Genomic DNA, 13,663 nt, shown 5'->3' on the forward strand with positions numbered 1-13,663 from the left:
ATTCCCGTCATGCTAGGTACCACTCTTACCGTCTTACCCAACCAAATTCCCCTGATCCACTTGACATCCATGCCTTCGTATTGTTTTAGGGTTAACCAGGATTATCCCACCCCCGGGTCTACCCCCGGCAAGATCCTAATTTCCAATCCAGTGGGGGGTAAATCGGGGTAATCCATATGAATGGAAAGTTTCTTTGCACCATCGAAGATAGTTGCTGCTCTAGTGCCACCCATCCCGACGAAACAATTACCAACTGCAACATTAGTTAACTATGATAACAGTTAATGTTACGTGCATCATGACGTAGTGGCCAAGGCAGCATACCATTAAAAGGTAACAAATAGTGGCTATTGGCGCAGTTGTCACTAACATCTTTTCGAAATACAGCTTGTGGTTGAACTATTGGAAAAACCAATCTTTATTCTCTTTCATCTTGAAGACACACTCGAGTGCTCGTTTTCGGATTCTGTCTTTGCTTGAAGAACAACTACAACTTTTTGCACAAAGCAGTCAGAAGTCGGAACAATCGCAAAGTAGTATCACGATAATTTTTTCTTTTCACATATACGGAGCACAAACCACTCATAAATATAGATTGAAGCCGCCAATTTTATTTTTTTCGATAAACAGTTCCAATATAAAACTGATATATTTTAAGATTTCTCACACTAAGACTAGAACGACCACCTATATAAACAATCAATTTAAATTGGACAAAATGTTGCCTCGTACACGAATATGTTAATATTATGATCAATAAACAGAGACAACACCATGTAAGCCTAAAATAACTATAGACGTTGCTTTGTATATGTTTCTAAGTTATCTACTACGTACTAACCCCTGAGTTGTCGGTATTTTCCCGACAACTTTCTAGTCGGATTTTACTGATTTAAAGTTCGTCTTTGGTTGTTTGATCATCAGTTGAAATTCCTCTAACCTCAGCTCTCAGATATTTCTTTACTAGTGCAGCTAATTCCTTCGAACTTGACTTGGTGGGTAGTTTGATCTGCATAATTAAAGGATTTCAGATATTGTAATATTAGAGGTTTAGTGAAAATGGAAAAAGTACAAATGTCAAATGTAGTTTACCGGGTTTGATTTGTTTCCAGATGGGTAAAACAGAAGTGACGGGAATTCATCTACCTGCAAAAGTTAATACAATGTGTTCAATTTCAACACCACCATTGCCACTACTATAAAACAATTTACTTCTATTTTCCTCAATAGTATGTAAATCAGTTCTTAATTAGCACTGCGACTATATTTTTTCTTGCTCAATCATGTACCACTAAAAAAAAAATAGAGATAGAAAACAGGTAGCTTAATCATGTACCAAAAAAAAAAAAAAAAAACTACTAAATCATGTACCCTTCTTACAAAAGCAAAATTTCCTCATTTTTCATGAGATAGAAAACAGGTAGTAACATACAAAAATAGAGATATTTTATTAACCTTTACCTGCAGTTCTTGATGTTCATTTGAAGAAGCATCTATTCTTGCGATTATTAAATCATCTAACCCTTTGAAGTGCTTAGCTAGCTTCTCTACTTGCTTGCTTGTGGACTCACAGTTGATGCACCACGGCGTATGCACCTTCATTAGATGAAAATACCCCCATATTTACAATACTTAAAATAGGATATGAAAGCTAATGGTTTGAACACAAACAAGCTAACAGAAATAAAGTATTAACTGCAGAGTGACGAATAGATCAAGACTACAAACCTCAAGAAGAACATTCTGGGGACTCTTCAAGACCAAATCACTGAATGTCCTCCCTACAACAGTCTGAACGGTTGCATTCTTCTGTGGTTTCATCAAAAGTTCCAAACAATCTCAACATCCACATATAAAAGAACATTTGATTTAAAAGTAAAACCATAAATGACCTTCAACTTTGAAATCAGATTCATACATATTAGATAATACCAATTTGAGCAAGTCAGGAAGCATGTGATGGGAAATACAAAAGAATAATAACAATAATGGACAAATAACACAAAACGACCATCATTAATAAAGGAAAGAGAAGTCAAAAATCAACGAGACTGCTTCAATGTTAGTTTTCTGATTACGGGCAGAGACAGCTCTAAAAGGGTAACTTTTCTGATGGGCACGTACCCAGCCCCTAGGTGTACTCTCGTAGGTGTTTTCCTACCCCTTGCTGTATTACCATGGTATTAGAAAAGTAGATAGGTCATTGGCTTGAGTCTCCTCCAACATTAGCGTCGAGGAGGATCTGTATTTCATGTTATTAATAGATGAAATATAATTGTATGACCCCTTAACACTAATTCTACACTGACACAGAAAAATGACAGACAACCGACACAGTAACATGGAAGATGATATATCTCATGTATCACGATGATATAAGACATGTATCATCTTTTTGACATGATGATGTTGGTTGAATGTGTCATTTTTCTGTGTCAATGTAGTAACACTCAACTCCTTAAAACACACTAAAAAAAGTTGTTATTAGTTACGTAACTTTAAAAACAAGATAATTCCTCTCCCCCAAGTCCCACCATTCTCAGGGCTGACCTAACAATTAAGATTATCAAAATTTAACTTAAATTTGGGACTCCATTGTTAGCCAACTTCAACATTCTAATCCAAGTGTCAAGCTGTCATGCAAAGTCCTGTATCGGTATTTTCAACATGAAAATCATACATTCCAAGATGGTAGATAGAACTAGAACCGTAGAACATCACAATGTATTGTACTACAAGAATAATAGGACTCAAAGTCTAAACTGTCAAAGACATAACTCTCTTCACTAACAGATCAGGCAAGGTCTTGTAATATTACAAATCAGAGTTTCACTGAATAAATTTACCACAATGTTGCAATTTGTGTCAATGAGATATGTCAAACCTTTCAAATTTTATTAAAAAACAATCTCTCTCCCTTTCAGGCTTTCATAGTGCTTTCAAGACTTCCTTAATGTCACAGTCAGGAATCTCGTAATATTGTCACATCTGGACTCTCAATGGAAAAATGTTAACTTTGAAGTCACAAATAAGAACTTATGATTGGAAATATCCTTTCTTGGTTGTCTAATTCTAATAGTCATGTTCTTATCCATGATTTTCCTGGTCCTATTATTTGGAAATCCAAAATTCCTTCCAAGATTGCTTTCTTTGCATGGTGTGCATCCTTGGAACGCATCCTCACCATAGACAATCTCAAGCGGCGTAAGCGTAAAATGTATTTGGTCAATTATTGTCAGTTGTGTGGAAAGAATAGTGAGTCTGTAAATCATGTCTTTCTTTGGTGCCCTTTTTTCTTGGAAAATATGGTTTGCTTTTCTTCTAGAATCTAGAGTGACTTAGTCATGGTCCATTCTCTTCTTCAGGAAATCATCTGTGGAGCTTATTACCTTTTGCGATCATGTGGGGCATTTGGCTGGAGCAAAACCGTCGTCACTTTGATGGCATCTCAGTTTCGTTTAAGAAGACGATTCTATCGATAAATAGTAGGTGGGATTATATCAGTGGTCTAAAGTCTTCAAAGAGTTTAGAGGATGTTTCTTTGAGTCTTTTGTAGCTAGGTGGGATCGTCTTATATTCTTAGACATGTGGTGATGGTGCAATTCTTGATTTTTTCTTATGTAGTTTCTTTTACTGTAAATGTTTTAAGTTATTGTTTCTTTCTTGTAATGTAGGCCTCCTCAGCCTACTTCTCCTTTATTAATGATATTTCACTTTACCAAGCCAAAAAAACAAATAAGAACTTTAGAGAAACTCAATAGAGTTGTTGCTTACATTATCTGATATTGATTGAGATTTGAAGTATGTAGACAAAGTACCATGCAGAAGTCCTGAGCAGAAATCCTACAGCAGCCCATACAAAAAAGAAACTTAGACACCCCACTCTCTTTCTTCTTGGAAGGAAGATCATTAGGAGGGATAAAAAACACTTACTTCTAAATTGCTTGGTGTTGGATCTGACTCTAATAAGTATTTCGAGCTTCTCTTGTTATCAAATGCAACCACCTATCAGGAACACATAAATTAGAAGGTGTTACTCAATCTAGCTTACTAATGACAACTGCAATAGGGCGGAAAAGCATAAGATCAGTCCAACAACACTCACAACAGTTTTATCCGATTCTTCAAGCCCAAATAAAGTCAAAAAAGGCTTCGCAAGGTTCTCCTCTGCAATATCTACGTATATAAACATTATCTGCATCCAGAAGAAAAAATTAACAATTGAACAAAACCTGTAGTGACTGTAGCAACCTCTTCAGTAGGTTCAATTTAGGCGGAATACACACCTTTGATTGAAACTTTCTAGCAACATTTTGAAGAAGCAAAATAAGGTTCTTAAAGTCATCTTCCTCAGCAAAGATGATAACCTGAAAAAAATGGATTGGAAACATTAAAGGACACCAAGCTGGACTTGTTCATTGGCCAACACTAAGCTTGACTAATTCATCGTAATTGTCATGAAAGTTGGCCCATATAGACATTTAAGGATGGATTTTGTAATGGTACGGGATATGCGAACAATCCAGGGACATGATTCTCTTACAATAAATAAAGTAGAAGGCTAACAAGCAAAAGGTTTTTTTCAGTGGGTCAGTGGCATAAAGATCCATGAAACCCCAAATAACAAAATAGTTTCAAATAATGGAAAGAAAACTTCCTCAGGTCCGTTTTGACTGGTGGTGAAGCTGAACTCCTTTCTTCCATCCCCCCTTCCAAAGTATCAAATACTATTATGAGGTATCTCAAGCCCTCCACAAAATATATTATACCGCGAACAAAGGGGAGGTGATCCCTATATATGGATCGTTTAGCAGTACTTTGTGAAGCAACTATTGTTTATCATTAAATTTCTATGATACTTCTGTTTCCACCACCTGATGCATTGCTTAAAAATTGAGCAGTAGATTATAATTGTGGCTTCTTTTCCAAAATTCTACGGCTCCTTTCGTACAAAATCTAAATATACTGGAAACAGAAGATTCCAAAATATTCCTCTCCAACTATCTTGGATTGCATGCTTACAAAAGTTTTTCCAGACTGCTCAAAGGTAGCACTGGTGCTACTTTTTAAATGCTTTGCTTCTAAACCTTTCTCCTATCTGAATATATATTAACAATAAGTGTTTGCATTGCTTATTTGTTGTTAGATACGAAGTTGCTCAATCCCATGAAGCGTTCAATCTCCCAAGTTCCAGGACAATTGACCAAAAGGCTGGAACATTAAGAGCGAACAAACACATTTGAATAGGACACTGATATACGTTTGCAGAACTAAATCAGTTCAAAAGACGCTGGAATTCAGAATACGTATAAGCTAACAGTTCAACAATTTCGAAATTCTCAAAAATATTGTGGGCTTTTCCACACTAATGAAACTCTTTCTTTGATTAGCAAAATGGGTATAATGTTCAATATTTTCCCATTTGGAGCAGTTCTCCCTCATACTTACTGAAGTTACTTTGCTTCCCTTCTCTTGCACTCATTCCTGTTTATATCTTTCTCTCCAAGCATTGCAAAAAACACGAACATATAATATACAAGATAGGAATATATCTTATAAACTGTAGATACAGATAGTCGTCTGCATGTAAAAACCTCCAAGATAAAAAGCTGTGAACTTTCCACTAGTTTCAGATGACTTTTGTAAATTCATTTTTCCTGTTAGATTTTCGTTCTTCTCTCCATTTTGTTCATTTATCGATCAAAAGAGTCATAGACTCATGGTGCTCAAACTCAGTTTAATGTCCTTCATTATAAAACTAATAAATGTTAGAGGACTTTTATAAAAAAAACATAAAGATACAGAGAGAGAGAGAGAGAGAGAGAGAGAGAGAGAGAGAGTCTACAGACTGAAAATATAAAACATGGGTAGAGGCAGAAACAAGACTAAGGAAGATGAATATTAACCTGGAGTTTTAAAGGGCTGGAGTGGATTTTGACAGAATTCATTTCAGTCATCACAGTAACTAGAGGAAACTTGTTATATTCCAGGAATTCCAGCATCTTTTCTTTTTCAAATGCGTCATCTGCAGAACGAAACATGTAAGTAGTAACTAGGATCATTTTTATTACGTATAATAACAAACCAACACCGTTCGGTCTACATAGCCAAACCATCTATCATACATGGAAGGCAGTCTGCCCCACCACTTGATCTCAGGGAGTCCACGTGTCTCACATTGTATGATGTATTACACATGCAATTGGACAATCACACATGAAAAAGGCTGTGTGCTACTTTACTGTGTAGGCGGTTGGTTCACTCAAACATGATTCATCTCCTTCTTTCATTCTTTTGTTATAAGCAATTCATTCAACAAAAGTTTCAGGCCAGACTCTATGGGCTGGGCCAGAGGTCAGTGTATACGCTATAGCCAGGGAAGTTGAATTTGAATTAGCATACTCAAAAGTGTAGGTAACTAAAGCAAACAAACTTTCTTTAATTATTAAGTCTTGTTAGCCAGGTGGTATGATCAGTTCAAAACTCTATTTCTAGGAAGAATTAATTGATTTAATTCATACACGAAAGTATTCACCTTGAAACTTCCTTTGACACCATAAATTAAAGATGTTAAACCAAATCAAATTCATTTGATGAAAAGTATAAGCAAAAAGATACTTTCTTAACATAAATTGGCGGTGTTGAAAGCAAGAAATACCGTTGCATTTCAGTACCAAGAGCCGCAATAGAAATAATAACATACTGTATACTGTGAAACCAACAACTTACCAAATCTCACATACTTTTCTGGCTCGCTTTTGACAAGGCCAAGAAAAATATCTTTAGCATTCCTATCTGGAAAGAGAACTTCAGCGATTTCAGTGCTGCTAGTTTCAGCAAACTGGATTTCATTGTCAGCAACTGCTGCCTTTGTGAATTCTTCATATTTGTCTCCCTGCCAAAAACAAGCTCCTCGTTCATCAAATTCAGTATTGCACTGCTTAACTGATGTATAAGTAAAAGGGAGTATTCACCAGGATTAGCAGGTTACTAACAACATATACCTATTATATTAGATTGAAATTTACAAAGAAAAGTACATGCCAAAGGAAGAGAAGTAAAACAAGACAAAGCTGATACAAAATCAAACATCCCCACGAAAACAAAAAACAAAAAAACAGTGGGTGATCCTATAGATTTATTCATCATGCCTTTCCTAATGATTAGTTTGTAAGTCATGCAAAACTTAACACTGTCATTGAAGCTACACAGGATTATTCTCATGAAAAAAATCAATATAAAGATTTTTAAATATAAATGACCTAACAGAACAACGCTGTGTAGTAACTCAATATTTATGTAGTTGCAACTTGCAACAATATTAAGAAATATCTGAACTATGAACGCAAAAGGCAATACCAAACATATTTCACTAAACATACAAAGCCATATCTCATCCGACAAGTTAAATTAAGGGTTGATATTTTGTAGATATGATCTCCCCACCAAGAATAACATGTCCACCAAATTTCGGCTATTTCAAATATGTCTAACCTAATCAAATGTTATTATGAAATCGGAAAATTTTGGACCTTTAGATAAATGTTCAAAATTGAACACTAGCTTCGCAAGTTTGGACATATCCAAATAGGATGAAATTTTGTGGGATTGTTATCCATTGTGAGAAGATCATATCCACAAAAAATGGGGTTTTAATTCAATTTGTAAGTCGATGGAGTGGCTCGGGACTGGCTCTAATGGGAGTGGGTCTATCCCTCCCCATATATATATGTAACAAACTAAGTGAATGTTCCATTGCAGAATAGAATTTTTTAGGGAATTACAATGTTTGTGCAAATTTTCTTGAGATAGGAAGCATACATGAGAGAATCTCAACACCGTAAAAGACTTTCATGTAGCTCTTCATAAAAACTCTCCCATTCCTAATGTAAAAACTATCATAAAACTTCCCTACAAATGTTTTTGATCATGTCAAACATTTCCCATGCCTTCCCAATACATGTGTCCTATCTCATGAAGACAAGACATTCCCAAGGTAAAATTCCGCTTGTGCGTTCAAACACAGCGCAAGTGAAACAAACGCTAAATCACATCCTGTGTCAGACGCTTAAACCCAATGCAAAATGACAATCACATTTTCTTTTTCTTTTTCTTCATGGCTGATAAAGCCTTGAAGAATAAATGGTATAGGGAGGAGAAAACGATCTCAAGCTTAAGCCTGCTTCATTAACTTTAACTGAAAAAAATTTACGTCTATGTTACAATAAAAAAAAAATCCACGTGATCCTTCCCCAGTTCCTTTTGTCTTGAATCAATGGATAAAAGTAGTAACACAGTTCTGTGGAAAGAGTGTCCTAAGAAAATGCTTGCCAATTGCCCAATTGAACACCACAAAAGAAACAAACACACAACTTTGTCAAGCATATCTATATATATATAAAAGTAGACATTGCTGAAATAGGGACGCCCGATTCATACAGAAATTTCACTAGAAACAAGGAATAACTCCTTTAGCGTTTTTAGAAGCAGCTTTCCAGAATATTTCGTACTCATTGTCAGCATTAATATATCACTAGAAGGTCAAAAAATTAGAGAAGTGATTTCAAACATGAGGTCCTCTAATATGCACTGATTGTTTCTAGGTATATCAAGATGAAGCCCAACGCAAATGATCCAATCAAGACGTTTTGGTTCCCACATTAAACTAAAAACTGAACTGAAAGAGCTTCAGACAAAGCTAAAAAAATTAAAACCATATTATGTGTTTTTCATTCCCAACAAGAAAGAACTATTCAATCCATATCAAACCATACTTGTGATAGCTGAATCGAGACGAATCAGTATAGTATAACCAACCGAACAAATCGAAATTACAAAAGAAACCGACAACTAAGTTATACATTCTAGTCCATGATACTTCGGTTAACAAAAAATTTATCATATACCACAAGATGAATTAACAATCAAGAACATTTCGCCAATGACATTATAACTAATTGTGCAATTAAAATATTCTCAGTACCTCAAATTTCCCAAAGAGACCAACTGCAAACATCTGGTACTTGCCCATGAACTTCTCCGCCTCCGGCACAGAGGCTAGTCTAATAATAGGTACAGCAGTCCTTTTCCTCACCCATATCACAATCTCCTCCCTATATAAAAACATTCCAAAAATAATGAAACTAAACTAGAATTGGACCAAACAATCTTAATTCTACAAACAAACTTACGAAGTAAATCCACCCGTATACGATTGAGAACTCCCATTAACAAACAGAAGCAATGTAGGAAACCCTTTGATCCCAAGACCCGACGCGGCATTCGGGTACCGCTCAGCATCAAGCTTTGCCATCAAAACAGGACTGCCCATCTCCTTCAAAGTGGTCGCAGCCTCAGCGAATCGAGGCATCAACTCTGCACTTCTCCCACACCAAGGAGCATAACCAAGAACAAGAACATACTCATTTCCATCAAGAACATCTTTAATCCTCTCATTACTAAGTTCAAGTACAATCCTCTGAGCTTTAGTTAAAGTAGTAGCTTCTTGAGATGACTTAAGTTCATTTCCTTGTTGTTGGTTTCCTTCTTCTTCTGCATCAACTGCTAATAACTCTTCTATATCATTGTCATCATCTATCATAGGTTCAGTACTCATTACAGATATAAAGAAACTCAACAGAATCAAAGTGAGAAAGATTGGGATTGTTTTAGACATGGTTATTAGCAAATGGGTATCAACAAGTGGGATCTGTTTTGTTTGTTAAAAAACAAGTTAAAGTGAGAGAACTGGTTTGTGTTTGACTTTTGACTTTACAGCCGCAACTGTTCCTAAACTCATGCACTTGATTGCGCACGTAAAGTAAAAATCAACAGAAAACAGACGTCCCCTCAATTTTCTTTCTTTTTACTAAAATACCACCAAAGCATGATACCAACAAGATCAGTCTGTTTGCTAATTGAAGGGCATGAGGAGTGTTAAAGTAACATTTTTTTTTTTTGTTACTGAGATTATACCCAAAGCAGTGGGAATGAGCGGGGCTGCGATAGAATTAGGGCTTTGGGTGGGTGAAAAAAAATGAGAGAGATATAGAGAGAAAAAAGAGTGTTTTGCAAAGAAAATGAGAAGAGAGAATGAAAACAAACAGAAACCTATCAAATAATATTTTAGGCCACGTACCACTCTGCTCTGAACGGTTCCGCTCACTTGATAAACAACAAAATCGTTTTCATCTAATATTTCTATATTTTTATTCAAAAAGTGTGTTGCTCATTGCTCATGAAGACTTAAAATGTTTATTATAGATGATTTTGCTATGTACATTATATATCTGGAGCTGACGACAATCGGTTGCCAAGACCCCATTTGACAATTTTTAAACTATTGGTTTAAATAGAATTAATTAGGAAAACTGAACGGAGGTGTAGCTCAAAAACTCTTTCGGACTATGAGAATTGAGGGTTCGATTCCTTCCATTTCCAACCTAAGTTTTTTTTTCTTCTTCCTTTTTTTACAAAAAAACTTTCATGTACCTCTTTCCGAGTCTCTCAAACCAAATCGAGTTCTTTAACAAATTTTTTTTCCAATGAAGACTAAAACGAATGTTATACTAGCAATATCTAGTCAATGTAACTCTTTTTGTGCATATTCCCAAAATTGTGCTACGCTTAATGGCTCAAAGACAGCCTTGAAAGTTAAAATCAAACACAGTAGTAAAATAAAATCATATGTATCAATGGATAATGTGATGTCCAATAACACTTTCTCTCAATTGTTCTCAGATCATACAAATGTAATACTGAATTGAATGAATGAAGAAGAACAAATGAATTGAATCAAAGTTTTTATTGATATGTAATAAACAATTACAATTTCGTTTTCTCATTCTTTCTCTCTCCTATTTCTAATGATTTTTCTGACAATCAACTAATGAATCTTCTCTTACTCTTCTAGTCTTTATATAGTATCCTGATTTAGCTTTGACCCATCCAATCTCTGACACGTGTCCATTGTCTTCTTCTTTTTCTTTCCCGCTCAATACCTGCAAATGTTTGAACATAACCACGAAATATACCGAAATATTGACCCTTATGTCAATATTTCAAGTTATGAAATATCAGTTATAATATCTCTAGGCACGATATTTGCCCACTACATAGCCCTCTCTCGAAAATTTGAAATTTCACTCAAACATTTCAATTTTTCGAGAAGCGGTTATATAAGTTTGGGCTCAAATATCAACCCGGTCCATATTGTCAGACAAAAATTTAAAACAAATCGTTTATCTTTCCCACAACTTCAAGCTTCTCCTATACGCTACACCCCCTCTAGAAGGCGATTTTCTTTGCTGCACTCTTGCCTTCAAATTCTTAGAAAGAAATCCAACTTTTGCAGGTATGTTTGTAATCTCCTGCATTTTGTTAGTTTTGTTATGCTATATCTTGCCATAACTCACACCAGTATAATTATCTTTAAGGTTTTTTTAAGATTGTTGAAATTTGAATGTTGTAAGCTTGGCTATGTTCATATTTACACTACTGTAGACAACATTATACAATGTTTGATAATGTTTAAAAGTTTATATTTTTATCATTTTAAGATTATGTACTTAGATATTCCTCATCGTACTGTTTTTCCTATCGGATATTTTCATTGTTTATACCTGTATATCGAAATTTCCAATATAAGACTATTTATATCGCAATTTTCCGATAACCTGATAACTATATTATTGATAATATGATATATATATATATATTTTTTTTTAGTACGGTCAGTTTATATATATATATTAGAAAAATTTGGGGGGTCGATGAACAGTGTTTTTCACGTACGTTACAGGGGCAAAATTGTAAATTGAGTCACTTAATAAAATTTCTAACGTTTCTCGATTTTTTCTCTCTCGGTCTCCCCGCTCTCTTCTCAAACTTCGAGCTCGCACACTTTTTCTCTCCGTCCTATTTCTATGTGCATGTGATTCTTCCTCATTGTATCTTCGTTTCCGACACCACTCAATATCTTCAACATCATCATACTCAAAACCCATTTATGGTTTAACCCAACTTCATTCAAAGCCCACTACATAACAATAACCGTTCAATAAAATTTACAATGACAAGAAAAAAACCACAAAAATTATGAAAGAAAACCATTACAGAAATGGACTATGGTTTATAAGAGGATTTCATAAATAGAGAATCCTGATGTTGGGTCTTCTTTTGTTTTGGATCAAGTTGATAAAGAAGGGAAGAGTCTTTCAAGGTGGGAGCTTTGTCGTGATGTTAAAGAGTTATGGAATTTTCGAAGATTCAAGCTTGCTCTTGAGGTAAATATTATTTATTTTTGGTTTATTTAGAATGGGGGTTTGAGTTTTGTTGTTTTCATTGTGGAAATGTTTGAAATTATCTCTGTGTAGACCTGTTCATTTTGCTAATGTCTATGCTGTCACATCCATATATATACATACTTACATTTTTGATTGATAGTTGTGTCTTTATTCTTATGTATATTTATTAATTCAATTGAATTGTCCATGGTTAAACAGATTTTGAATTATATTCTTAAAAGATTGTTAAGTGCTGAATGTTAAATTGTTCTGTTTATGTACTTTTGACCAATTTCAATTTGTTTATCTAAGTTTATTTGATCACATTTTTATGCGCTGTTGATTTCATACAATTAATTACTCGGAAAGTTTAATGTTTGAATGGGTGGATGTAGACCAAGCCTCTATAAAGAAAAAATGCTAATCAGTCGTGAGGAAACTTTCAACATCTTCCCACTTAACATAAATTTTGGTTTGTGAGGTTTTCTTATTCCACAAACCCATAGGGCATACTCTTCTCCTTCTCCCATTTTTTTTGTGTTTTCGCCACCTCTATAATTTTTTACTTTGTTGGTTTGTTTAACTTCTCATATGAACATGTTGTGTTACAAAATCAAATAGGTTTTTAATTTCTCTTATTGAATTGTGGTTTAAATTTGCTAAATATTTTATACAGTTCAAATTTCCTTGAGTGATGCCTATTACTTTACAATTCCCTCAAATGGAATGGATGTACGCTACCCCAACTATTTATTCAACCATCCATAGTGTCTTTCCTTCTATATGTGTTTCCGTACATAAATAATTTAGATGTCTCTCATGGTCATTATGAGATTGTATGTCTGATCAAAATTCATGGAACTATGGTGATGCTCAATGTGGATTTAATCATGTCCGGCTACAATTGCAGAAATTGCTAACCAAAATTAGGGAGCTATAAAGGCTAGGAGGGACATGCTTATAGAGGCACCATCCTCTTTGTGAAGGCGTCTTTCCAAAATCTGCTCTCCCAGTCATCCACTCGATTTCTTTGCAGCCCAATGAAACTTATAGCTAGCATAAGGTATGTCAAAATCCGCTAACCTAGCATTACACAAAGTTCATAATGCGTATTTCATTGACATGACAATAACATAACAATTAAACTAAAGTTGCATTTCCCACTATTATACTAATGTAAGGGATGTAGATACTTTGTTCTTTCTTTGTATGGACAATATATTAAGCTTTATGTTCCTCACACCAAACTTTCATGTGATGCTAGGAGCTTTGTGATACCAGGCCTTCGATGAGATTGAGATATTGACATCTTGGCTTCCTTACTATTTTAGACACCCAAGTGGGTACACTTTTCTTTGATCATATCGAGAGAGGCAGAT

At 34.9% G+C, this 13,663-nt stretch overlaps 1 protein-coding gene across 1 annotated transcript; it reads right to left on the minus strand.

The window, feature by feature from the left end:
* Nucleotides 1-669: 669 nt before the first annotated feature.
* Nucleotides 670-10,230, minus strand: LOC147511277 (protein disulfide isomerase-like 1-6). Its single transcript, XM_086602994.1, has 12 exons — nucleotides 9,192-10,230; nucleotides 8,984-9,113; nucleotides 6,730-6,895; nucleotides 5,907-6,025; nucleotides 4,287-4,367; nucleotides 4,106-4,195; nucleotides 3,934-4,005; nucleotides 3,775-3,843; nucleotides 1,729-1,809; nucleotides 1,462-1,596; nucleotides 1,093-1,146; nucleotides 670-1,009 (listed from the first exon to the last, which is right to left on the minus strand). Exons 1-12 carry the CDS (start codon nucleotides 9,674-9,676, stop codon nucleotides 893-895), a joined length of 1,599 nt encoding a protein of 532 aa, XP_086459120.1. The 5' UTR covers nucleotides 9,677-10,230; the 3' UTR covers nucleotides 670-892.
* Nucleotides 10,231-13,663: the final 3,433 nt, after the last annotated feature.

Source organism: Coptis chinensis, chromosome 3, assembly GCF_015680905.1.
Source record: "Coptis chinensis isolate HL-2020 chromosome 3, ASM1568090v1, whole genome shotgun sequence".
NCBI classification, from domain to species: Eukaryota; Viridiplantae; Streptophyta; class Magnoliopsida; order Ranunculales; family Ranunculaceae; genus Coptis; species Coptis chinensis.